Source organism: Melospiza melodia, chromosome 5 (genome assembly GCF_035770615.1).
Source record: "Melospiza melodia melodia isolate bMelMel2 chromosome 5, bMelMel2.pri, whole genome shotgun sequence".
NCBI lineage: Eukaryota > Metazoa > Chordata > Aves > Passeriformes > Passerellidae > Melospiza > Melospiza melodia.
Window position 1 is genome coordinate 13,529,929 of NC_086198.1, and position 26,768 is coordinate 13,556,696.

Here is a 26,768-nt window from a genome sequence, read left to right on the forward strand (position 1 = left end):
AATCAGAGCAGTAAGTCACAACTGATTCACGCCAACGTGACTGTAAAATCCATTCCTTTAAGTTCCACAGTAAAACAAAAGAGGAAGGTATTGCATATGAAACAGAAGGAATAATGAAACAGAAAGAATATAAAGTTGGGACGATTCAACAGCATTTTTGAATTATAATCACCCATGAAAAAAGTCAGCAAGCAGATCCTCCAAAAAGGAGAACAAAAATCTATGTAGGATAGAAATACCTTGATTCCTAAATGGTGCTTTTTCCCTTTAATTTTGTTTCTCCTTTCAGGTGAATTTTGAAAACCTTCTTAATCTCCTGCTGGATTCCTCTACCAACAAAGTCACTGAAGAGGAATTCATGAAGGATATACAAAAAACTAACGGGAGGATTTACAGAAATCTGCAAACTAGACTCTGTAAAACAGCATTACTTCTACATATAAGCCCTTTGTCCACATCCCATGGTTAAAAAGTTTGATGGAGAAATCAGAACCATTAGAGTGAAAAAATGTTTATCTGTACTTATGCCCTTAGGCCAAGCTGCAGCAAATATTGCCTGAAATTCTTCCTGAAAAGCTGACCACTTAACCCACTTTCTGAAAAGACTGAAAAAAAACAAGCAAAAAGCCAATAAGCAAATAAGATTTGAATGGCCTGGTTATGAGAAATTTTCTAAGCTGAGAATATTTAATGTGAATTTGTAGACACTGGCAAGTGGGACTGGAAATGAAGGCAGAGCAAATCAGATTTCTCAGAGAAAAGCCAATTCTCAGATCCCTAAAACTGACAAGACTTCTTACTTCATTCTCACTCAGAACAGGTGTTGCTCCTTTCTGCATTTTTATTTTTTGCTTCACTGTTTGATTTTGAATATTAGCTCCACTGCCAGCCTTCTTCATTCATAATTCATCCCTTACTGACAAGATTGAAGCAAAACCTTTTAAAAGGAGCCAGAGACTTCCTGGTGTTTAGGATATTCAGCTGAGATAAAGTCAGGTTTGAGAAGCAGATCTTACAGTTATTCCATTATTTGCAAAGGATGCTCATTCTACCAGGAGAGACTTCATGGCCAGCACAGATGTTTGTCATGATCCACCTAAGGCAGCCCCGGGCACAGTTTGGTTACTCCTGCAAACCCAAGTGCTCCCATGTGTAAATTTCATTGCTTCTCACAAATTTAAAAAGTCCAGCTTGGGGCTCAAAAAAGGCAACTTCTGACCATTTGCTAGATCAACAGCACTCATTTACCCTCACAGGAATACATTTCATCCCGAGATTGCAATTCTCACTTGCTTTGCTTGCATTTAATAATTGTTACCAGTGCAACTGTATTAGCAAACAACACCTCTGCAAGGTCCTAAAATAAGCAAATCCTCAAACACAATTCTTCCCCATAAGCCTTTTTAAGAAAGGCACTTAGCTCCATCTGCTGGATTTAGACAATTTCCCTCTCTCAGAAGGCTGAAGACCACACAACACAAATGGATTTCTTTTCCATTTGTTATACATCTTGTATGTCTAAAACAGAAATCCAAACTGCTGCTAAGTAAATACCTCCCCAAGTGCTATAAAGGCATCACTTTTACCTGAAGGTCCATTAATACATCTCATTAATGCCCTTAGGAGCAGCAACACCCATCCTTGGCACACCTGTCTCCAACTTAGAAGTAATTCCTTGTATTTTGCCCTGTTTGCTATGCTAATTATAAACACAGAGACCAGGGGTCACTGAAGCTAGGATGTCCAACCAGATGTAATTAACTATTTCAAACATCTAAGCAAAAATCTCTGGAGGGAAAAAAAAAGCCTGACTAATAAATATAAACATGATCTTTCAATCTGAACCTGTAATACCATAAAAACCCACCCACTAATAATACTGGTGTGCCATGAGAAATCTTAAAAATGAGTGTTTTGCAGCTGATTCTCTTAGTAAAGGAATATCCTTATTTAAAGAAAGGATATTCTTTAGAGTAGTAGAGTTTAGAGGTTCCTAAATATATATTCATTATTGCTTCTTCCCTTGGTATGCATTGTTTCAGCTCATCAAATACTTCTAATGAATAGCCAGAATGGGATAGTGATAGGTAAAATTTCATTAAATTATATTTTTAAAAGCTATTTACAGCTATAAAATTTTAAATCAGAAAAAAAATGGGGGGAAAAAAAGCATAAAAATACTTTTATCATCTGTCTGTGATGACCAGTGTAACTAATATATGGCTTACCTGTGTCAATGAACCAATAAGAATTGCATCGGTAAAACCTTTAAAAAACCTCAACCAAACAAAAAAACCAAAACAATATACCCGGCAAACACCTCTATACCATATTCTTTTTATAGGCCTTATTCTTACATTATTTTTACAAGTTTATTTTCTTTTATCTTAATGAAGCGTGGCTAAATTTACACTGGAGTAATGTAAAGCAGAGCAGGGACTGCATGCCTGCAGACTGAGCTCTCTGTGTACTTTGGTGGGGTTTTGCTCATCTGAGCACAGGTACAAAATGTTTTTATGGCACGGTAGGTATTTCAGTGGAAAAAGAAAGCCATCTGAAACACTTTGGCTGTCAGTCACCTGCCTTTGGCTGTTTGTTACACTTTCTTTCCCCTGAGTCAGTCACCAGAGGAGACACTGACTTTTCTTACAATCTCTCCTCCTGAACAAGATATACTGAAACAGCCATTTAGTACACAGAGAGCAAATCCAGGGTAAACAAACGTTTTCCTCTTCCTATACTATACAGAATTTTTAATGCAAAGCAATCTGAGATACATCTGTTTTCCAAAAATAGGAGGGGATTTTTTTCTTTTTGCTTCTTTGTTTGGAGGTTATTTCTTTTAATTAAAATAAAGATGAAAGTTGTGTGGTTTGTAACCACATTTCAGAAGTCCTTTGCTGCCCTCATGTGTTTCATGGGCAAAGTAACCCTTGAAGTCTACATACAAACCAAAACAGCTCCTCCAATCAGGATTACTTCTGTTTGAAAACTGCATAGTCTATACAAATAATAACCCAAAAATAGCTGAAAGTTTATGCCTTTTTTATATTAAAGCTAGGTTGGCTTGCTTAAAATTTAATGACTATATATTAAAAATATGAAAAAATATTCAGCTTGAGATAATCATAATCCTGGAACAACAGATTTCAAGGGCAGCAGGCCAATTTAGAGAGTGTTGATCATGTTAGACTGATGGAAAATCCTAATTTTTTTATGAAAACTATGTTTTAAAATAAAGCATAATTTCAACATCTTTCTGTTGCTTACATTAACTGGCAAAGTAAGATCTTTCCTGTTCCATTCTGCTGCACCATAGAGAATAAAACCATGTGACTGCTGCATTAAGGCTGCTGTTCCTCCCACAGCCAGTACATCCAAAGCTATTGTGACCACAGCAAGCTGTCCTTTGACACTCCTGCCAGACCCTACACCGGCACTTCTCATGAGGGCCTCAGTGCTCAGCCACAGTTTGATGGAATTTGCCTCAGAATTTGGCTGCTGAGGTTCAAACCATCCTTACAAAGGTTTCACCGTTCAGTTCTTATGTCATCCTATTCAGTCCCTATGCTGATCCCAGACCTCAATCTGTCAAGATGAATTTGTAATAAATTGGAATAACATCTCCAGCGCCAATCCTGGGTTTACAGTGATGAACCGTGTCAGAATAACCAATAAAATCTGCCCTGCTAACAAGCTCTTCCATACACTGGTAATAAGCCAGAAATAGCCTTCTCTGTAACAAAACCAGTGGCAGTTCAGCTAATTCCATGGGAGGAGGGCAAAGGCAAAGCTGGATTGTGATCCCACGGGTTTGTTCCCCAAGCACAGTGCTACCAGGTGTGCTACTGGCACCACAGGACAGGACATCTGTGTTAACAAGAGGCAAGAGGGTACGTGGGGGGAAAACAGCAGAGAGAACTGAAACATACAGCAGGTTTAAAGCAGACAAAGATCCTATTTACAGGCACTGCATAAAAATACCTGGTGATGGAAATTAACTAAAAGGGCGCTATTAACTCGTAGCGGCCTAATGGAGCTTTTAAACGCTGAACACTGACCTGCTTACCCAAGTACCAGCATGACCAGTCTCTGAGGAAAGTCATGGTTTCTCTCCGTGTGCTCTTTCAGCACCAGCTCTCTCACTGGGACGCACGGCTGCGGGCACCAGGCAGCTCTGCTCTGCCCGCCCGTGCCTTCCCTTGCTAAAGCCTTTAACCTGCATTGCTGCTGCTTCCCTCTCCTGCTGGCAGCCCAGCTTGCAGGTACCAAGCAGGACCTGACTCAGGTACCAGCCTCTCGGAGAAGGTTGTTATAACCTGGCAAATACCTGAACGCTCAGCATCCCTTCTCCCCTCCCTGGCAGCCCTGCGCGCCTGGCTCCCACATGAGAAACACGGCTGCAAACACGGCTCTGCCCAGGCGCTGCTGAGCGCTCTCGGGCACAGCTCGGACTGGGCGCCATCCCCCCGAGCCGCCAGGAGAAGGATCCGCAGCAGCGCTCCCAGCCCCGTGCGGCGCTGCGGGATCGGCGGTGCGGGATCGGCGCTGCGGGGCGGGCGCTCCTCCATGCCCCGCCCGGGCCCGCCCCGCCCGCCGGCCCGCGGGAAGCGGCGGCGGGGACAGCCTCCGGCCGCGGGCTGGGAAGGAAGCCGGGCTCGGCCCCTTTCCCGCTCGGAACCCGTCGGACCTCAGCCCCGCGGGCGGGGTGCGTGCCCGGGCCCGCCCCGCCATGGCGCGGCGGCCGATGGCGGTGCTGGCGCTGCTGCTGTGCCTGCTGCGGCCGGGCAGTGCCGCCCTCACGGGCACCCGGCTGCGGGATGGCGGCGGCCGGCAGCGAGGGGGAGCGGCGGCGGCTCTGCGGGTAGGTGTCCCAGCCCGCGCTGGCCTCACCATCTGCGCTGCGGGGCTGGGGCGGGCTCTGCGGGGCTGGGGCGGGCTCTGCGGGGCTGGGGCAGGCGGAGCGCCCCTCCTGCAGGCCCGGACGCTGCCCCCGGTGCCGCTCCCGGTGCCACTCCCGGGGTTCGCCGCCGGAGCGGCTGCCCAGGCACATCGGGCCGCCGGGGGAGGCGAGGAGGCCTCTGTGTCATTATGCTGTTCTTTGGGTCCGTGAAGTGATGGGGTTAACTCGTATCTGGAGACGTTTTTGTATATCTCTCAACCACAAGGTTTGTTGTGCTGTCAAAGAAGGACATCAGATGAGTTTGACGCAGCTTGCTCTGTTTTGTCTGTTTCATGTCAATTTTTTGCACCTAACAAATGCTTTTTTGGTATCTGTTGGAGTTGAAATTAGCGTAATGGCTTTCCTATTGCTAGGGATGCAGGATGAATTTGAGATGAACAGTTCTTGTTATCCAATTTCATGTTTACTGTTACTGACCTTTTTTTTTTTCTGCTCTTACAGTTTTGTTCCTGCTGCCAACTCAATAATGCCCACAATTATTTTTTGTATTCCTTCAGGAAAGTGCCGAAAGAATTAGATTATTGAATTCATTATCAAAAGATAATACAACTGCTGTCTATGGAATAAATCAGTTTTCTCACCTGTTTCCTGAAGAGTTCAAAGGTACATTTTCTGGTTTTCTAGTACCTTTTCTGTCATTTTTTAATTCTTTCCCAGAACCTTGTGTCTTTCACACTTACAGATTCTTCCCGTGCTGATAGTCAGCTAATTTACAATGGCTGGTACCAAACTGTAAGTACTTCTGGAGGACACAACAATCCTCTTTGTGTTCTGTAGTCTTGCAAGGTTGAATTACCCACAGCCTGAATATGTTTTAGTATTCAGGCAGTTCTGGTTTTCTTTCTTTCTTCTCACTGCTCTTTAAAGCTTTCTTCAATTACAACAGAAGAAAGGAAGATACACAAAGTTCTTCCTTTTTGAAAAAGGAAGATACAGAAGGTTCTGCAGTAAGTTCATATTTCCTACCCCAGCACAAGGTTGACCACAGTCCAAACAAAGCTTGGAGGTCCATGGCTGCATAATGACAACTGGAGCTTTCTCAAGCAACGTGACATACTTGATTTTCTTTTTTCCTAGAAAACTCTATAAAACTTCCCTTCTTGCTGTTCATGTCTGTTGTTACATTTTCTAGTCATCAGGGGATTTAACATCTTGCTTTAATTTTAAATAACTAAACAACATTTTTTAGTGAAAACGTAGCAACTTTAAGGTGTTTCAGAATCCTTACTTTATTCTCCTCTTATTTTCCCCTTGTACATGATTAAAACTAAGTATTTTTTAAGTTAGTAAAATGTTTTGGAAATTTTCAAGTAAAAATTTTTTTTATGGAGTGGTTATGGTTATTGTTCAACTTCAGACTCACATTCCCTACAGAGAGTATTTCTGTTCTTTCTGAAACTGTAGAAATACATTCATTCTGGAGCATAATGATTGTTTTAAAATACATGAATTTTCTATGGATTTTAGAATGAGATACAATCTCATGGTTGCAACTGTAGATCAAAGTTACCTCTGAGTTCTAGTAAAGTAGTTGTTAGGGTTTTTTTTTTGTTTTTTTTTTGTTCATAGATTTAAATATGTTTATATTCTGTGTTTAGCTATTTACTTGAGAAGCATGCCTCACAAACTTCCCAGATACATAAAAGTGCCAAAGGGGAAGGAAAAGCCTCTGCCAAAGAAGTTTGACTGGAGGGACAAGAAAGTCATTGCAGAAGTGAGAAATCAGCAGACAGTAAGTCCATGTGTTTTCCCTTCCTGATTCTCAGCAGTGGGCTGTAGAGCACAGGGAAGGTTTTGCACAGAGCAGCTCTGCCTGAAGGCTCCTTGGAGCACTGGCACAAGAGTGGCCAGCTGAACAGACACAAAGTCATGTAGCATTTTATGTAAAGAGGTATTGGCTTAAAAGAATGAGGTGTAGGAGTTGTGCATTTAGAAATTGTAATATTCTTTTTGATCTAGTTGAGTGAATCTCCAAATATTTTGCATCATGTGTGTTTTGTATTTTTCTGAAGGAACCAAGTTCAGTACTTGGTCTCATCCCACCTGGAGAGGTGTAGATCCTTTCCTGTAACCAGACCCCACACAATTACAGTTTCCCCAAAAGTGGTTATGGTCCCTGTTAAGAAACAAGCTGCTCAATCCCCAGTGTCTCCTTTCCATGCTTCATGTAGGACCTTATAAGGAATAAATTCTGCTGCTTATTTTAAATGTCACAGTTCAAAGAGCCTGGAATTGCAGTATAGATTGTTATTGTCTAAGATATTTTCTATTATGTTTAATTTCATTTTATCATTTCTTAAACTGTAATCTACTTGTACAAAATTCTAGAAAAACTTACTAATGTGGTTAAAAACTGATTTCATCCTAAGGCCACTTTTTTTTTGGAAAATGGATATCTCACAGTAAAAGCATCCTCAGACCTATCATCAAGAACAAAAATTCATGAGGAAAGAGTCTTTTAAAAAACACCCATAATGCATTTCCAGCATTCAGAGAGCAATCTAGGGGGAAAAACAGTTCAGCATTTTAAATTGATGATAACATTTCTTTTTAATTGCCTTAAAAACAGAATTCAAGGATGATGTATTAAATGAAGAGCATTGGAAGACTCTTGCCTCTTTTTTTTCATACCAGGCTTCGAAACCAAAGCTGACTTCTGCTTTCTCTGCCATTTCCCTTTTGTCTCTCTCAGTGTGGAGGCTGCTGGGCTTTCAGCGTGGTGGGTGGCATAGAGTCTGCCTATGCAATTAAAAGAAACACCCTGGAAGAGCTCAGTGTGCAGCAAGTTATTGACTGCTCATACAATAACTACGGCTGCAGCGGGGGATCCACCGTTAGCGCTTTGAGCTGGCTGAACCAGGTTTGAAACTCTTTGTAAAAATCCCAAAAGGCTTCATCAGCTTCTTTATTAGCATTCTTATTTTTTGGAAAAATAACTCATGGGGAAGGTGAAATGTACAGAGATTTTTTTTTTTTTTTTTTAATCACATGTGTGTGTACATATATGCATACACATATGTGCTTGTGTATACGTATATATGCTTATTTATTTAGTTTGGAACCAGGTGAGAATTAGTTCAAGCAGAATTCAAATTTGATTGAAATTTTATGGTCTGTATATGTTCTTGTGAATGTAACAAATCAGTCCACAGGGGCTGAAAACAATGTTCCTGAATTCATTTGCAGGCATACAGTACCAGTGTAGACAGAGCCACCTATGCATATGGCATTTTGTGGATTTAAAGCACCAGCCTCTGGGGAAAAGAAGGGATCCTGACATTTTCTGCTTTCAAATTTCAGTAGTTTCCCTTGCAAACTGTAAAATTATGTACAAGTGTATATGGAAAACCTCAGAATAAAATGAACTGCATTTACCTTTGTTTCCCTTGAAGACCAGGACATTGAAAATGCATTCAAAGTTTCTACTTCAATTGTTGCTAATATATTTAATTTCATTAAAAATTCAAAATGTGTGTTAATAACATGGGTACACAGAAACATTTTAATATCATTAAAATAAAAATACTCTCTCAGATTGAATTACAAAAATATGAAAAGAGTTCTTTCTTTTTTTGAATGAAAAAAACCTCAGAATTTAAGAAAGCATAATTCTACCCCTATAGAGTAATATACCCATGGCTAATAACAGTCTAGATAACTTGTATAAGTTTGAATATCAAGAACAACAGAGGATACTCACCTTTTATTCCTCTGAAAGAACATTCCCTCTTGGCTGCAGAGGAACCACAAATGAATTAGGCTTGAGAAGTCACTGTCATAAATATGCTGGACTCCAGAAGACATGAAAAGCATGAAAGGCTGATGCATATGCCATGTATTAGCATGAGAATTACATGCTAAGAACAGAATTGGACTTTACAGTATTTTATATAACTTTTTGGGATAATTTTCCTTCTTTAACCATCCCAAGGAGAATATAATTTTGTATGTGGAAGTCATTTGAGGAGAATTAATAGTTCATGAATGAACATCTGTGTCTTGAAATTGACAGAATTGCTTATGAGGATAGTTTAAATCAGAGATGCCTTTTAAATTTAGTTTCTTATTTAAAGATTTCTGAATCCCTGCTGAAGCTCAGTCAACAAGGAAACTAGAGCTAGTAAATAGTTATTTCACAATGTGACATTCTTACTTCTAATCTTGCCCAGTACACACTGAATTTTGAGTGGGTTATGTGGTCATTCTCCATATATTTTGAGGTGCATAGAAGAAAAGTCAAATGCATTAATTTCTTGCTCCATTACCTTCTTGCAGACCAAAGTAAAACTCGTGAGAGATTCAGAGTACACTTTCAAAGCTCAGACAGGACTGTGCCATTATTTTGAGCGCTCAGATTTTGGAGTTTCAATAACAGGATTTGCTGCATATGACTTCAGGTAGCTTTTATTCATTCTTTTCTTTCACTGTCCTTTTCCTTCTGCAAACAGCAATCATGGAGTTAGGTGGAGTGAACAGTGCATTGACCAGGCAAAGGATGTGAGGTTGATTGCATCAGTTCTGTAGCTGTGTGCTGGAGAAGGATTAATGCATAACATCTTTGAGAGTTAAGGCTTGCCACAATGAATCCGCTCAACATTGCCATCATTAAGCCTGTTCAAATGAGAAGGCTTGAAATTGGGTCTTTTAAATTGGCTATAAACTGGAACATAGTCGGTTACAGTTTTTAATATATGAACATTACACTGCTTTTGTCAGAAACAGTAAATCCTACCAATAGTAAGTGGAATTTATTGAAAAACAGGAAGCATTCAACTACTTCAGTATTCATGCATTTACATATCTACCCACATCCTCTCCAGCCCATGACTTTAGAAACCGTGTTGCCAACTGAACTCTGTAAAAACTTCAGCTTTTTAGGTTTCTGTGTGAAGAAACTTCATTTCTATTTTTTATCAGTGCAGTACAACTACTGAAAAAAGACAAGAAGTATTATTCTGACTAGGAATTGTGTTACTTCTAGCTATAAGTAACCAAAATCAATCATATCTTTGCCTGTATTTGCCAAATTTAGCTAATGAACAGATTTTTAGTGATGAAAATTTCCTGCTCCAGATAAATAAAACTGTGCGAGGGTGCTAATGATAAATGTCTGATAGTGGAAATGTCCTGCATTTTGATATGTTTGAGGCACATACTTTAGTGTATTATTAGGTAAAGAGGTACTTGTGTAGGTTTAAAAAGCAATGGGAAATTCTAATACAGACTAATGGTTTGTTCAAAGCTTGTTTGATTGAGAAGAGTGATGTACAAAAAGTATGAAGTGCTCTCCACTGCCACTGGCTTGGCCTAGATACCTTTTGCTATTTAATAATGTTATGTGTTTGGATCTACACCCGTCCCATAGTTTGTGTGTCCTGTATTTGTATCACTGTGTTGTAGTATATGAAATATATAATTACTGATGTGTGATACGTAGAACTTGGAGGAAAGAGTTTAATTATTTGACTGTTAGACTGTTCTTAACAAGGAGATTACAATCACTCTAATCACTTTAGTGTGCTAACTTAAGTAACTTGGTATTTTTACTCACTTCTTTTGCAGTGGTCAAGAGGAGGAAATGATGAGGATGCTTGTCAGCTGGGGCCCTTTGGCAGTGACAGTCGATGCCATTAGCTGGCAGGATTATCTCGGTGGAATCATACAATATCACTGCTCCAGTGGAAGAGCAAACCATGCTGTTCTTATCACTGGTTTTGACAGAACAGGTGCGTTTCCACCAGCTGAACTTCAGCACAGTAGGTTTCTTTGACTTGCAACTTGCCTTTTGTGGGATAAGTGATTAAAATCCAGAACTCGGTTTTCTGTTGGAAGCTCTTGAGTTTGATGTCACATCAGTTCTGGAAGTTCTGTGAAGATCACATCATCTTCACATCAGCCAGAAGAAAAACTCTTTTTGTTATTGCTTCTTCAGTTTGTAGGACGTCATCCTTGTAAAGCCAAGACCATGGCTGTATGTGTCCTTATGTTAGAAGAGCCCATATCCAATGTTCCCATACCAGCATATTAGCTCTGTTATCTATGTGAACAGCAGTAGGTTTCACTGGCCTGTATCATCCATCCATCAGAAGCTGTGTGAGATACTGAAATGCTAATTAACTCTGTGGAGTGTTAGGAGGCTAAAACTTCGCAACTCCCATTTTGTCTCTTGTTCATGAAATGTCTCTTCCAGGTAGCATTCCTTACTGGATTGTACAGAACTCTTGGGGGCCAACGTGGGGAATAGATGGCTACGTTCGTGTTAAGATGGGTGGCAATGTCTGTGGTAAGTCTGGCAAAAAGTAAGTGGTAAAAGCCATGGGCTGGGATATGTTTTCCAATAGCTATAAAAATTAATTATCACCATAATATAATATATATAATAAAAATATAATGGGATCCTCAGAGAGGCAGTACAATCATTGCTATGCTTTAAAAGAGGTTAAATGAGTCCAGATGGAAAAATAAATGAAGTGGTTGCTAGTTCAACCAAGGCATGTAGTTGAATGATTGAAAAACACCATGTAAAGGCAAAGCTGTATAAGACAAAACAAATAATCAAAGTACTCTTGTCCCTTACCATGCAGAGGTAATGGCACTGTAAAATATCCAGGCATGTGTGATCCTTGTAGGTGAGTGCCATCGCTGTACTCCCTGTGGGTAAAACAGCTGCTGTCCTTGTCTGGTGTGTGCCAGTATCTCTGGACTCAGTTTAACAAACAAATATGAAAAACTAATCTACCTGGAAATTGTGTACCCTGCTTGTGGCTTTCCTTGTAGGACAGAGATATATCCTTTCAGTGCTAGTTCAATCTCCTGCCCTATTGTTGTTTGCATGATTTTTTTCTTTGTGTTTGAGGGATTCCTGTAGCATTAAATACCCAGTTTCTGCTAGACATGGAGGTAAGGCAAGTCAAGCTCTGGTTTATCATCAGATTGCTGAGCCAAATTGGTGGGATGGTTCCACTAGATAAGAAGAGTTGTGTATCTGTGGTAATTTTATGTGTTAGAGTAACCCATTGGCTTTCCCTTCCATGTGTGTTTCACAGCAGCTCTCAGTCATTGCAGGAAGTGTTGGATTACCTAAATCATCTGCACATAAAGAATAGACAATATTCAGTTTGCCTGCACTTAGTAAAGATCAGAGCAATGTATCCAATCATAGCTTTCTCATGTTACTGAATCTTTGTTCTTACTGTTGTTGTATAAACAGTTTGGAAAAAGAAATTTACAAGTAGTGATACAGCAAATCAGTTATAGAAATGGCAGAGAGAACAGATGTGTTATTTTCAAAAAGCAGGATCTTTCATATTTTCTGTAGTGTACCACACAAGAACAATCCAGCAAAGACAGTAGTTCCTCCTTTTCCCACAGAGATGTTGTCTTCTGATTTAGAGGTGCTCTGAAACCACCAGGACATAAAATTTTGAACATAAAAGCAGAGGAAGGAAGAGATTAGGCTTCAATTATACACAGTGGCAGGAGAGGAAGAAATAAAAGGGTTGCAGATGATTCCCTAGATTCCTACTGTCCTGGCTTGGAGGGGAGAGGGCATTATATGAACATGAATTTTGGGAAGTCTCCACTTCTGTATTTATTAAAACCAAATTTTATGTCATTTGTAGGTATAGCAGATACAGTCTCAGCAGTATTTGTTTGACATTCCTGTGAGCCTCTACAACTGGTCAAAGACCACAAGTATCATGAGGACAGACACTGTATATGAAGGTGGAATTCAAAAAACCATTTTCAAATATAAGAAATGGCTGTAAGGGCAATTCCTGCAACTCCTGGCTGAAGTTTTTAAAAATGTTTTTATTTTGAATTTCTGTTGAATGCCAAATTTCTCGTGGACTAAGAAGACTGATTTGCAGAGTGCACAAAGGGAAGCTACAAAGATGGACTGAAGCCTCAAATGTAAAGCTTTATCCAGGTGTTGAATACTACTCCATAGAAAAGTCTTAAAAGGAAAGAAATGATGACAAATAAGAAGGAATTTGAATCAAAAAATCAATACTATAAGAGTATATTTGAAATCATTTGAGTGTAAGAAGAATCATGAGTAACAGTTTAGAAAGTCAGCAATTACGGAATATATCCAATAGAGTGAGTGTTAAATTTCCCTCATTAATTGAATTCAGACGTGCAACTTGTTGGTAATAAAAAGGTGTCCCAGCTTTGCTGAGCTGTGAAACTGCAGCTGTGGGCAACTGTAACTAGAACTCACAATGAAACATGTAATTCTAAAATGCTCTGAATTTTTCACCTCAAATGCTTTACCTGTATCTTTTAAGAAGGCCTACCATGAAAAGTGTTAAAGCAATTCTGTAATTTTTTGCACTCAATTATTGTACCATGTTTTTAGATTAGTTTTTTATAACTTTTATGACAAGTGCAACAAGTATTTATAATTATATATTGTTAGGTGATGCTGTTTTATTCCTTCTAATTGTTAATATTTTAAATGAAAGGAAGACCAAGCGTGATGTTTCTTTACTTCAGGTTTTGCTACTTACTGAATTTACTTGGCTGAAAACTTCTGTTTTAAAAAATGTGAAGTCTTCTGTACTCTTGAGTGTTGTGTAGTCTGGCCTTCCCTGAGTGGCTTACAAACAAAGATAGCACTCTTTCATAACTGGAAAACAAAGTCTCTAATGGGCACAGATAGGACTAATGTAGTCACAGCAATATGAAACACAGATGTGCCTCCGGTGTTTTTGAGGTGCTACTGACAGGTATAAGTACCTGAAGTGCTGTGGTAGAGGGAACTTACCAGAAATTCCAGCCTACACTGTTTGTGTCTTTCCAAAGGGAGCACTTAAAAAAGACAAAAGTCCATTTTATAAGATGGCTGTGCTTTATCAGTATTCTATAGCCAAAGTTGCCTTTTATTGTATACCAGTTTGAATAAAAATCACTTTAAATGCCTGTCATACTCTTGTTTGAACTTTATAGTTTGCTTTAGAAGGAGACTTAACAAAAGATGAGCTTTAATACTGCTTTATTTGGAATGCAAATAAGTATGTGTAAGGGATTTACATTCACATGTAAAGAGATAGAAACATGATTCTTGATGTATTATAAGTTCAGGATGGTTTGGTTTCTGTAGATTCAGGACTTAGTTTTTGAATCTAGCTTTGGAAACTTTTAACCCAAAATTCTTTTTGAAATTGCATTAGAGCTCAGAAACGAATATTCTTCTGAAGGTGATGAGATTGATTATATCCTTAAGTAGTCATAAATTAGTAGCAGCCATTAGGCAAACAAGCAAATACAAAAATATGTACAAATAAGTCATGATCATAATAACTGCATGTACTTTTCTCCCTTTCTCTAAGTGCAGGCTTTAAGAAGCCAGCCAAGAGTTAAATTTGCCCTGGGTTGAGTTGGGGTATCATTTTACTCTTAACACAGGCTATCTCAATACAGATTTATTTTCTCTACAAGCAAGTAATTTCTTCCACAGGACAATTGTTCTATTCACAAAGCTGTCATACATAAATACATATTTACACACCCACAATCTTGGTGGGAATGGCTGGGAGCACCACTGAAGGTGAAAGTCAGGAGGTTGTTTACAGCAACAGCCCAGAAAGGCAGGTTAGTCAGAGTCATCACTGCTGAAGTAGGAGCTGTCACAGTATTCTGCTGTGTAAAGGAATTTATGAATGCTTGGGTTCATCTTTGGTATCCAGTGTCTTGGCACTAGAAATGTTGAAAGATTGAACAAATCCACAAACACCTTGTATCTGTCACTGAAAAAGACAATTGGAACAATACTTCCATCAGCATAGAAGGCCATAATTTCTAAATCCTCAGTAATCATTCCTTCTCATGCAAATAAGAAGATTCCTTGCACCAACCCTCCGGAATATTGCAGAGCAAGAATCCAGTCCTGACTTCCTAGGGCATAGAAGATCAGGCTTAAGAGGGATCTATAGTAACATCTTTCTTCTGAAAATGCAGAGTCTATAGGGTGTGATCTCTAGCAGAATTTATCTAGGAACAATAATGTTAACCTGACATTGAGCTAGAGTGGGAGAGCTTTCTAAGAAAGACCTCAGGCATTCAGTCCTCAGCATCAGTCTAACATCTGCTTTCTGCTCTGCCCTGTGTTCCATTGGTTGTGATAGTAGTTGCTCACAGCACTGCATGGTGGTTCACAGCTCTTTGACAGCAAACCTCAAAGAAGATCCTCTTTTCAGGAGGTTGTGCAATTAGAGGTCATGCTAGGGAATAAAGAAACTCTGTCACACAGTAGCTGGGGCTCACTTCCAGCCTGTGTCACCTCCTTAACTTGGGCTAGCTGGCACACCAGCTGAACCATGCAGGGTTCATATTATTGCTATCACTGTAACATTTTGAGAATTACAGATGGCATGAGTGATCAAAAGGGACTTTTTTGCCTTAGAAGGCTTGGAATTTATATGTCACTGATAAATAAATGTACAACAACCAAGGGGAGATGTGCTGGAGTCCCAGAAGAGAGTCAGCAGCCCTCTGGCCTCCAGTGAGCCATCTGAATTATGTCTCCCAGCATTAGAGTGTTTGTGAGCTGCATTGCTGCAGGTACAGGGGAAACACGTTATTTGTACCTCACGGTGGAACGCAAGTAGTGGTAGCCTGAGGAGCCTCCAGTGCCAGCCTTGCCACCAATCATTCTGTGCACCAGGCAGACGTGGTTATCTAAATGATACAACAGGAGAAAATAGCACATGTTCAGTATTTAAATATAACTAAAGGGTCACACTTATTGAAGGTCATTCAGAGATCTTTACAGGGATACAGAACTCTTAGGTATTCAGCAATGCAGGAGTTATTCTGCCATTCTTTAGTCAATTATATAAAATTATTGTTAATTCAGAATGAACACACTAATTATTACACATTACTATGCTCTGTGAATACAGAATTACACATTCACTTATGTATAGATATGGAAGGAGGCAGAAGGAATGTTTGCATATAAAGACATGACATTATGACTTTTTGGGATACATTGAAAAATAGATACCTGTCCCTAGATAAGATAGATAGTACACTTAAAGCAGGTCAGAGAAGTGATAGCTATACCTATGTACCTAATGATCGCAGAAGCATCTCTTTATCTTCCCTCTTGGCTGAAGTACATACAAAAAGAGTCATTCCTATTGCGTGAACTCCAAAGCTCAATTCTAAGACTGGGTGTAACTCAGAGACAGAACAATTTATTTGCATCTAGAAGAGGGAGTGTCACAGTCAAAAAAGTCAAACTTACATCTCCATTTAGTCATGAGCACATCAAGATCCATAAGGGAGGTAAGAAGCTGAAATGGAACCTGGAAACGAGGCTCCTCCCTTGGAAAATGAAAGAGAGGACATTGAGAGCTCTCAGCATAAGCTGTATTTTTCTAAGTTGCACTTCACCAGTGCTTAGTGACTTAAAGCTTTCTTTTCCTAAATTGGTACTGGAATATTACTAGATATTTTAACAAATGCTTCTGCTATGTAAGTCTTGATCTGCCCCTTTATTTTTGAACTTGGAAACAGACTCCAGACCTTTCTAGGACAGGTAAAATAAGGCATTTACTAGTTACAATCTGAGGAGCAGCACCTGGTCAAGCTGCCCAGAGGGGATGTGCAGCCTCCCATCCTTGAAGATATTCAGAACTCATCAGGACATGGCCCTGAGCAGCCTGGTCTGACCTTTGAGCTGCATCTGACTAATCAGGGTTCCTGTGGAGGGCTGAAATAGATTCCTTCCCACAGCCCATTCCAGCCCAACTAAACCTGTGCTGCTGTTCTTGACCTTCACCTAAACCTGTGCTGCTGTTCTTGACCTTCACCTCTCCTCCTGCCAGTCACCATCAAAGACACAACATCACCTGTAGAAGTAGATCATCAAGGCCCCCTTCAGTGCTTTGTAGGACAGTCTCCTCTCTCCTGCAAAATACAAGTGTCCTCAGTTGGCTGCTCATTCTCCTGCAACTTCAATGCTACAACAAGCATTTATAAATAACATGTATAAACCATACAAAGTACATATTCACGTATGGTAATGAAATCTACCTTTACTGAGCAGATGTTCATGGCGTTTTTCATCAAACAATGAAAGTAAAATGTCTCTCTGCTTTTGGAATTCAGACAGTAAGTCATCTTTTTCTTCTGATTCTGCTTTGGCCTTTGGTATTTAAAACAAAGACAAGCTTTAGAATTCAACAGGGAAAATTAGGCACTTGAATGACTCATTTTGCAATTTTTATTTAAATAAATACTCTGAAGTTTGAATCTTAGATGTAAGAACTGTATTTTCAAATAAGATACGTGAGTCACTGTCCTTTGAAAAGTGCAATTACCAAGAAATGTACATTAAATAGATTCCAACACAACCCAGATAAATGAATATTCAAACAAACTGGCAATTTATTGCATTTCTTGATCTAGAGGCCTTAAAAAGTTAATCATAATTTGTTTGAAGTCTGATTTGTTTTCAAGGCAAAAAAGTTACATCTTTGCAGAGCAGTGGCCAAGAAAATTGTAAATAAAAAGTTTAGATAAGTTAGAAAGACATAAACAGATATTCTCAGGAAGTTGATAAATTCTTTTTTTTTTTCATTAAAAATGAAAATATTAAAAAATGTTATTTAAAGCTGCAGATCTTGAAATAGTCAGGGATTTTCTGATGCTTATTTGCCATTGCAATTCAAATGATCACATAGCAGCAAATTGCCATATACTGTTAAACAGAAATGGGCTCTTAATGGGACATTCCATATCCACAGCTCAAGAGTCCAAACTTCATATTCACTTTATATTGTAGATGCAAGCACTAATTAATGGTGAAGTTGTAGTTTCAGTTAAATCAAATTCAGCCCTTCCATTGATACTAATCCATCCCTTTTGCAATCCTGATCATCCATGTATCTCATCCTTTAAATCATCTTAGGTGTCAAATATAAAAAATATTCCTATTTCCTGAAGAATTTGCATTTTTTTCTGCTTCTTGCAGAAAAAGACTGATGAAGATTAAGTGAAGTGAGTGAGAAACTTTGAATAAGCCAAAAGTTAAATTTATGTCACAATATCATTTTGCCAGATGTCTTTGCCTATGGTTAGTTCAAGAGTAAACTATATACCTGTATCAAGGCAAATTCCTCTTCTAGGCCTTTTAAAACATTCTCTTCAAATTGTCCCCAGAAATCAAATTCTTCTGAGTCAAGTCCCGGAGTTCTTTCCAGCCATGCCTTTAATAATAATAGCAGTAGTGGTAGTAATGATAATATATTCAAACAATAGCAATGCAACTGCATTATCTTAGAACTACGAGTTATAGCAACATAAATTCTACTGCTACAATTCTGGTTTAGCAATAAGCACTTTACAGTATCCTGCAGAAGTGCTTAGTGCTAAATTCAGCATGTCCGTGTGGATGATTTACACCTGCCATACCATAATGGTGCCATACCAGCCCCCTCAGGTTCCAGGTTGCATGGACAATGTTGGAAGACAGAAGCTGTCTCATTCTAAGGATATATTTAAACCAAACTACAGAAAAACAAACCTTATTCCAACATGTATATAAGATAAGAGTAATGATAAGTCTCAGAAGGAAGAGAGAGCCATCTATAGTTTTTAACCTCTCTAACAGCCATCACTAACAGTGGGACTATTTTTAAAATTTTCCTCCCAAAAGGGCTTATAGTCACAAAAAGCAATGCAAGTGAAACAGTGCATCTACATTCTTAGCTCACACTTCCACAATGCTGTTTGACAGCCAGAATTTTCAGATGAAAGCAAGATGCTGTGAAAAACCAGTTGGTTTACTAACGATTAACTCTCTTTCATGCCAAATTTGTCAAGAATCCAAAATACAATTGACAGAATTTGCCAACATGCTTGTTTCTCTTAGGGCAGGAGAATTTATCACTGACACTAATGAAGGACATTCTTGGGAGATGGGGAAAATGTGGCAAGGTCCAAGACAGACATTGTTACCTCCACAAGTTGCAGTAGTGTTGGTTCTTGCTCTGATTGAAGCAGCAGTTCATGATCCTGTCCCTTGAAGTTATCACGGTAATGCCTTCTGTTATAAGGCACTCTCAGGCTTTGGGGAACTCCAATCTTGTTCTCCAGCAAGCGAAACTGCAGGCTCTGAAACCCCGAGGCTGGGCTTAGGTAGTACCTTTGGGAACAGAAGAAAAGATACAAAAATGCAGGATGTTATTTTACAATGGTGGGATTTTTCTTGTTCTCTAAAAATTCCCCATATTTCACATCTGAAGAATATCAAATAGCTATCTGAAGACTTTTTTATATGACTCTGCTTAGGAAAAGAAAAAAAACCAAGCAATTTTTATACAACTACAGTGCAATTAAAATCTCATTTTCTAGTTCTGTATTGTTTGTGCATACACAGGTAGTGCAAACGTAAACATGTGAATTTGTGCTTTAAAAGGGCAGCTTTGTGCATGTGATGTACAGGAGGCAATGTCAGTGAATAGAATTTCCTTTCCAAATAGACTAAGCAGCTGCACTCCAAAAAGCTATTACAAAAATTTTCACAGCAACAACATGCCATTTTAAATAGTCTTGATACACAACATAATTCCTATATATTATTATGTATAATAGTCTATACATGCAATATATAGATCTGCAATATTGTATATTGCCTTATTCTATAGAGTAGAATAATGCTCAAAAGAACTCCAGTGGAGTTTTTTTTTTGAAGGATTCATTAATGGGAATCTTAAAGAGTTAAGTCATCTGACCATGCTGAAAAACAATTACATATAAAAGCAACCTGAAATCCCACATTGCTAGATAATTGTAATGCATTTTGAATTGTGAGTACAATTTTTGACAGTGACACATCATTGATTTAATCTTATGTTTACTGATCAAATGAGTATGTGGCTGAAAAGCTGAAGCAGGTATGGATGAAAATGGATGATTAGCCCATGGATTTCCCCTGCTGTAGGGTAATGCTCAATTCAAACAAGTGAAGAAAATTCATAGTTTCCTGCTCTTTTCAATGGGGAACATTAAAAGAAGGGAAAGGCTGCCAAAATGCAAAAGTGGATGGGATGCTGGATGGCACTGAGGTCACAAGACAGACAGATATGCACAAGCGACACAAGCAGGAGAAGAATAGGGAAGGGAGACTATGGATGAAGCTGTAACACGTGGTAGTGTGGTGAAAGGGCCTAGATGTAGAGAGGGAAGAGAAGGAAATGTGAGAGGTGAGAAAAGCCAAAGGATCCAGAGAAAGCCTGAGCAGAAGGCAGAAGAGGTACAACCACCCAGCCCAGCAATGCACTGAGCTGCTACTGGACAGCAGAAGTTATTGAGGAAAAGGACAAGGGGCAGCAATGCTTCCTTCAGCCTCCAGCACTGCAGGGCCAAAGCAGCACCATGCAAACCAAGACAGCTGAAATACCTGTTTGATAATCTAGAGAGAGGGCATGTCTCTCTCCCCAAGCACTTCTATGATTTGCCATGGAGCAAGTCTTCAATCTGCAGTGCCAAGGTTCAACTAAATTGCTATCAGAACCGTGAGCTATTTCTGTTGTTTCTGCTGTTTTAACTTTTGACCCTGAAACCAGTCAGCAGCACCCTACACAAAAGAGTCAACAATTCATTTGTACTTCTTTCCAGAACATGCTGGACTCACAGTCAGGGTCAATTTCATAACTGACCCTTGCACTTTAATGTCATGTTTGCCTCTCCAAGGTGAGCTCTCAGCCTGCTGACAGACACCAACACACATGCAAAATTCACAATCCGTTCTAAGGGTGGGAATTACCAGCTCCTGGATTGCTGTGGAGGAATAGTAAGTCTTTACCTGAAATCAAAGAAGTCCAATGCAGTCATAGTTTCCAAAACTGAGAACTGTTCCACAAGTAATTTCAGAATCAGTGAAATTCTGTTCATTCGAGTAATAACCTTCAGCATGTTCCTCTCATCTCTTACCTGTAAAAAAAAAACAAATAAAGATCATAACCAGAATGGTGCTTTGTAGTTTTTTATAGATTGATGTAGTTTTTTCATGTCTTTTCACTGTTGTACATCACTGTAGTTCCCAAGTCCTTCCCATATGAAATCCATAGAGGCAGAATCTCATATGGAACAGAGCACTGTGGTTTTAACTTAAAACTGAAACTCTAAATTTCAAAGATTGAAATATATTTTTTTTTGACTGATGCTACATTATAGGTAGGCCTATTATACAGGGTTTTCTTTATTTTTCTTTTCTCTGCTTTTGACTAAAATAGAAGTAAAAAAAATTAAATTCTAAAAATAATTTATAATTTCCAATATTTGAAATATTATTGTAACTTAATATTATATATATGAAAATTATATATTTTCCATTATAATTACTTCTAGAATAATTTCTATTTTTGCTCCATTCTGCAAGCCATAAGGCAGCTAAGGAAATTACTTAGAACTTGAGAAGCTAACTGATCTGACAGCTACATCAGGAGAGCACATCTAAAACATGTTCATCAGAAATGTGCATTAGCAAGCAGAGAAGAAGAGAAAAGACTCCATCTGGTGGGAAATAGATAATATTAAATGGAAAATGCAGAAAGTCTTTTTTTTTCACTAAATTAAACACTGCCTGCAGAGGAGTCTGCTAAAATTCTGTTCAGTTTCAATGGGATTCAACTTCTCTCTGAAATCTGGGCATGCAACCAGGAAATATCAAACTACAAAAAATGGCAGATGATATTCATTTCCCTAATTGCTCGGCTGTGTATTTGACCTTAACATTGACATTTCAATTTCTGATCACAAGCAAGGCTTCATTTTTCACAAAAAAAAAAAAACTTCTCTTAAGAACTGGTTAAGTTACAATTTGATAAAATATTAAACAAAAATGCCAATGAAATTAGGAATATAATGGACAACAGAGAACATTTTCATTGGACCTTGAAAAGAAAGTTACTTTTTTCAATCTGGTCTAGTTTCAAATCTGCTGCTTAGACACATGCTAATGATGTACTCAAGGTATTTCTCAAACTGCATGCTGTCAGGTTTTTCTGTGGATGTAGTATCAATTCAAGAGCTTTCCTTTCTTACCCACTCTTATAATGTCTGCTTAGCTTTGGACAAATGTGAAGAGTTGCTTATATTTCTAATTTTCAGAAATTCTTGCGCCGTATTACACTGCTTTGGATTATTGCTTCTCTGTTGGATTTGCTATTACACAATCACAAAAATGTGTTCTCGTCACAGCAGATGTTGCATGGAAAGAGATAGTATGTAGACTTCAGAAACTGAACAAAGGCAGAAATTACTTTTCAACATAAAAATACCTATAAGCCTTCTGCTTTTTAGTTTTGCCTCTGAGCCTGCCTTTTCTGCAGTAGATATTTCCAGCTTAAGTTTCTGCAGTTACTCAGCACTAGCAAGAGAGTATGAGAGCATTTTGGCCAATGAAATTGGCCCTGGAAGGTGATCTACACAAAAGGCATACTTCAGGAGGAAGTAAAATTTTGCTGATCAAAAATCTGTACTAATGGGATATAAGACCAAATTTTATTTGGTCTTTTGATGCTGTTTCTAAAAAGAGCACATGTTCTTAAGTAAACCCAAGTATATCAGACTGAGAGGCAGGAAGCAAGAGAAAATCAGGGCTGAATTTTCCTAAAATTCATATTTGTTTTAACTTACATGACCATTTTGAAAGATCACTCGCACAGAATCCATTTCCCACAAAATCTGCTTAAACCAAAGTTCATATGCTACAACAAGAAAGACACTGTTAGCATCAACTTCAAAGTTACTTTTTCTTCTTAGCACCAGGAAAAAAAAATTTTTACATGTTGATTTGAAATTAATAGCCATTGATATTGACACTGCCAGTGCAAAAGAAGATATATATAAACTTATTACTTGTTACAGTATTCTGTCCTTTACCTGAAGTATTAGGCAAAATAATCTAGAGTTGAGAATACTGACAAAATTTTTAAAAATATGTTTTACACATCAGATATTTCATCGGCAGATTGCTCATTACAAAAAGAGGAAAGAGAAAATCCAGATCATATACTTCAATAAAGTCTAACTCAACACCTGCTTACAAACTAAGTGTTTTCTGTCAGTAACAGAAAATATCATCATGCCAGGGTCTGAAAAACAGAAGGATATGGGCATTAGGGAGTACCTAACTGGTGTGCTGATTTCTAGACAGATTCTAGATGGCTGAAACTGGAATTTCAGAGAAGGCACAAGGCAACACCCAAAATTTGCCTACAATAACCTGCATAGCATCCTGTTGCTTGGATGACCCCAAGGTTTTCACTGCCTTCATTTCTGTAAGAACAGAACCACCCGTGTCTTAGTTTACCAAATCCAAATGTTATACTTATGGCTTCACAAGCAAAGAGTTGATTACTGCCTTACAATTTATAGATGAATATATGCACATACAAAAAGAGATAAAATACAAAGATAATGCTGTGCCAGTGTCTGAAATTAGAAAAAATGGTGTGTTGCATGTGTCAGCACCAATTAACTCTCTGTGGCAAAAATATTGGCTAAGTAAACCACCCCTGCACCCCTCCACTTACCTTGATGTGTCACAATGAAAAGATGCTCATCATGGATTTTTTTCCCTTTCTTCTCACTCTCAAGTTCTTGAGCATTCAATATTTTGTTCAGCTTAAAAATAAAGGTAAGAACTGTTCTGTAAAGCTCTGCTATCAGTAATGGTAGTGTTACTGCATACAGCTAATTTTTAAGAATAATATTTTTAAAAATACATATACAGACCTCACACTCTAGGTTGTATGAAAATTTGATTAAATTGTCTCAGGTATGACTTTTACTTTTTAATTAGAAAAAATCTTGCCTGAAATGGAACATTTAGGTACCTCAAGTAATAAAGTTTTGACAATAATTTAAAGGGTAATTTTAATTACATAAATATATGTATGCATAGTTTAAAAAATAGAGAAAACAAAATATCCAGCATGTTTTCCAGATTTTAGATCTATACTGTCCTGTCCCATGAAAACAGAGTTCCTATAGTAAAATTCTTAGTAATCATGCAACAACATCAGCATAAGAGCTCTGAGTTGAGACAGTAATAATAATTTCAGTTCTGATATTATTAAATTTTTTTCTTAGTCAAATTTACAATCTAATCATAGCTGTTTTCAAATTAATATTTGCAAAATTCTAAAGAGTATGTCAACAAATCAAAGTTAACATACTCTTACTTTAGTTCAAAAGAAGAGTAATTCCCTTCAGTTCATGCTGTCTAAAAAATAAAAACCCAAAAGAACTTCTGGATTCTTTTACTATCTATGGTACTTTATCTGTACTTGTTTCTTAATTACTTCTAGCTTTTGCAGAAAAGGGTTTTTTTGGGGGAGGTTTCTTTTATGTTCCCCCCTAGTCATCATCCTACCCCCTAGATTTACCCTCCCCCTGAAATAGATTTTTCCAGCCAAGTGTTCTGGATGTTCAAGGACATTGCACAGATCCTGCTGACGTGCAGAAAGTGCTGACCAGAGAAAGCTTTTAGTGGTGTGTCACTTTGCAGTTTGCCAACATGGATAATTCCCTACCAACCCCCACAAAATATGCATATTCCTTGCAGTCTGAGAGCCCACCTTGAGGTCCCAGGTGAGATGGGCACCTGTGCCTGCTCCACCTGGAGATGTGTCTCAGTCAGTGACCGACTGCTGGGAGCAGTGTCAGTCACAGGGGCTGCCTCAAGAGCAACCAGCACAGCACACATGAAACCAGTTAACTTACTTGTAGGTATTCTCCATAGATAAGCCCACCTTTGCTGGCTTTATTTATGCCTTCTTGAGATTTGTCATTATTTTCATCTTCCAAAGATAGCTTGCTAAAATTAAATCTAAGAAGAAAATGAAGTAAATATGTGAGTTGCTTAATTAAAGAATTATGAATATACCTGCCTTTTTACTAACATCTACAATTCAATCAATGCTTTATTTTGATAAACAGAACCAGTAAAGCAGGCTCTTGATAAAAACTGAAATTCCTCTTGTCACAGTAACAGCTGGTAACATCACATAAAATAACAAGTGCTCAGACAAGTCCTTGTATGATCTCTACTTATTTAGCAACAGCTAAATAATAGCTACAGCTACAGCTGTCTATTTGCTGATAATAAGTAATTCCTCTCTGAGATTTCATATTTTGCACTAACACCTTATCATTTGACTGGAATTAATAGAGCAAAACAGAAAGAGGAAGGACTCACAGGTAATTCTTCCCCGCAAAGGGGCACTGGCTCATGGTTTCAGGATCCAAACTCGCTGAGCTGCACACAGGGGAAAATACCCTGATAGTGTTCCCAAACCTGCTGCAGCTCCCTTTTATGTAGCCTTATCTCACTGCCAAGGCCAACCCCCAAATTCCCCTCCTTTGCCCTCAGCCCATCCCCTCTATTCAATAATGGCAGAAACCATCACGGCACAAAGGTCAGGAAGTTCATGTGTTGTTGGCTCTCCAGGACTGTGTTTTTCCCTGCCAGTTAAAAAATGAATGCATGAAATGCTTGTTTTGTCCAATGGCACAAGCTTTTTGTGCTTTTTATGCAAGGTTTCCACCACTTGCTTCTTTGGATGCATTTGTATGGTGCAGCGTGTAAGATGTAAACCAATGAGAGGTCTGTGTGTGATAAAAAGGCAATATTTAATAAAACCATGAATTGTTAGAGTAGGTTTTTAACCTGCAGCCTTTTGTATCAGGATACTACTAAGTTTAAAAAATTGGACACAGGGAAAGAGAAAAGAGGGATGGGCATGGGGGTGGAAGTGAATGGAAGTGGAAAAACATGTTTCCATGACAGACTAAATAGTGCTTATTCAAAGAGATTTCAAGTAATATATATAATTTTTAAAGAATGTACACAGATTAAGTGAAGTACTAAAAACATCATGTCATGCTGGTTTTCCAAGTATTTAATTCAGAATTATTTCTTAATTTTATCTCCTTGCACAAAAATTTCAGTCTCATTTATTGACAAATGTTACTCAATTCTATCTGGTCATCAGCTTAACACACAATGAAGTAACATGTAACTAGCATACACTTCTTCTCTGCCTGCCAGCCCCTTCTGAAAAAAAAGTTAATGCTCAGTTTCACTGCAAACAAAACTACAGGACCTCTGTGACCCTAGATCATTTGCTCTCTGCAAGACTTACTCTGCTTAGTGGTGTCTGTGTGGTGGTTTCAGCTGTTCCAGTCCCTTAACAATAGTTTTCTCATTAAAAAAAGGCAGATGTAGGATGTGGGTGATGGGATAGATACCCCATTCAGCCAGATGTCATTTCTCAGGCTTTACACAAATCAGCTTAAATTGAAGTTGAGCCACAAGAAATGTAGGACTTCACTGAAGCAACTACCAAGCAAGGTCAAGGAGTTCTTCCTTCCTGATATAAAACCTGACAGAAGAAAATAATCCTCTCCTTACACACACCTACATGTGCTCAGCAATGCAGACAACTAGAGATGAAAGTGAGGACATCACAAACCAAATGCTGAAAGCCACTTTTCACATATTTGCACTCAAACTGCTTGATTTACAAATGTGGAAATCTTGCACATCCATATATCTCAAAAGAAAAAGAAGATTTATCTTGTCATTCCTCTATATCTTCACCTGAAACATCCAGACTGAGCCTGCATAATGAAATCAAGCTGTAATCTTTTCTCATGGCACAAAGAAAGAAAGAATGCAAAACTAGTAAAAATAAGGACAGTTGGAAAATATTGAACTTTTAACCTCACAAAGTATGTTAATGTGTGTTTTCTTGTGCAGTTTTATTTTCTTCTGTGAAAT

At 38.5% G+C, this 26,768-nt stretch overlaps 2 protein-coding genes across 3 annotated transcripts; one reads left to right on the top strand and one right to left on the bottom strand.

The window, feature by feature from the left end:
* The first annotated feature begins 4,732 nt into the window (after positions 1-4,732).
* Positions 4,733-13,888, top strand: CTSO (cathepsin O). 2 transcript variants are annotated; one of them, XM_063156319.1, is made up of 8 exons: positions 4,733-4,864; positions 5,461-5,566; positions 6,562-6,695; positions 7,656-7,823; positions 9,239-9,360; positions 10,526-10,689; positions 11,154-11,246; positions 12,586-13,888. In XM_063156319.1, exons 1-8 carry the CDS (start codon positions 4,733-4,735, stop codon positions 12,618-12,620), a joined length of 954 nt encoding a protein of 317 aa, XP_063012389.1. In that variant the 3' UTR covers positions 12,621-13,888. The 2 variants fall into 2 exon arrangements, with proteins under 2 accessions (XP_063012389.1, XP_063012390.1); XM_063156320.1 differs by lacking the exon at positions 4,733-4,864 and adding an exon at positions 5,000-5,168.
* A 56-nt stretch (positions 13,889-13,944) lies between these two features.
* On the bottom strand, positions 13,945-25,292 carry TDO2 (tryptophan 2,3-dioxygenase). Its single transcript, XM_063156318.1, has 12 exons — positions 25,185-25,292; positions 24,710-24,815; positions 23,518-23,608; positions 22,619-22,689; positions 20,784-20,911; positions 18,935-19,121; positions 18,076-18,183; positions 17,009-17,120; positions 16,825-16,882; positions 16,218-16,297; positions 15,556-15,646; positions 13,945-14,715 (listed from the first exon to the last, which is right to left on the bottom strand). The coding sequence occupies exons 1-12, from the start codon at positions 25,217-25,219 to the stop codon at positions 14,562-14,564; spliced, it is 1,221 nt and encodes a 406-aa protein (XP_063012388.1). The 5' UTR covers positions 25,220-25,292; the 3' UTR covers positions 13,945-14,561.
* Between the last annotated feature and the right edge of the window lie 1,476 nt (positions 25,293-26,768).

What these genes read in the sequence shown, in the direction of transcription:
- TDO2 (XM_063156318.1), bottom strand. Translation starts at nt 25,219, where the DNA reads ATGAGCCAGTGCCCCTTTGCGGGGAAGAATTACCT. An exon ending in TGAACATCTGCTCAGTAAAG is followed by an intron (nt 16,883 to 17,008) that starts GTAGATTTCATT and finishes TGTATTTTGCAG; the next exon opens with GAGAGAGGAGACTGTCCTAC. An exon ending in GCTCATGACTAAATGGAGAT is followed by an intron (nt 15,647 to 16,217) that starts GTAAGTTTGACT and finishes TGTATCATTTAG; the next exon opens with ATAACCACGTCTGCCTGGTG.
- CTSO (XM_063156319.1), top strand. Translation starts at nt 4,733, where the DNA reads ATGGCGCGGCGGCCGATGGCGGTGCTGGCGCTGCTGCTGTGCCTGCTG. An exon ending in GAGCGGCGGCGGCTCTGCGG is followed by an intron (nt 4,865 to 5,460) that starts GTAGGTGTCCCA and finishes GTATTCCTTCAG; the next exon opens with GAAAGTGCCGAAAGAATTAG. An exon ending in CTTTGAGCTGGCTGAACCAG is followed by an intron (nt 7,824 to 9,238) that starts GTTTGAAACTCT and finishes ACCTTCTTGCAG; the next exon opens with ACCAAAGTAAAACTCGTGAG.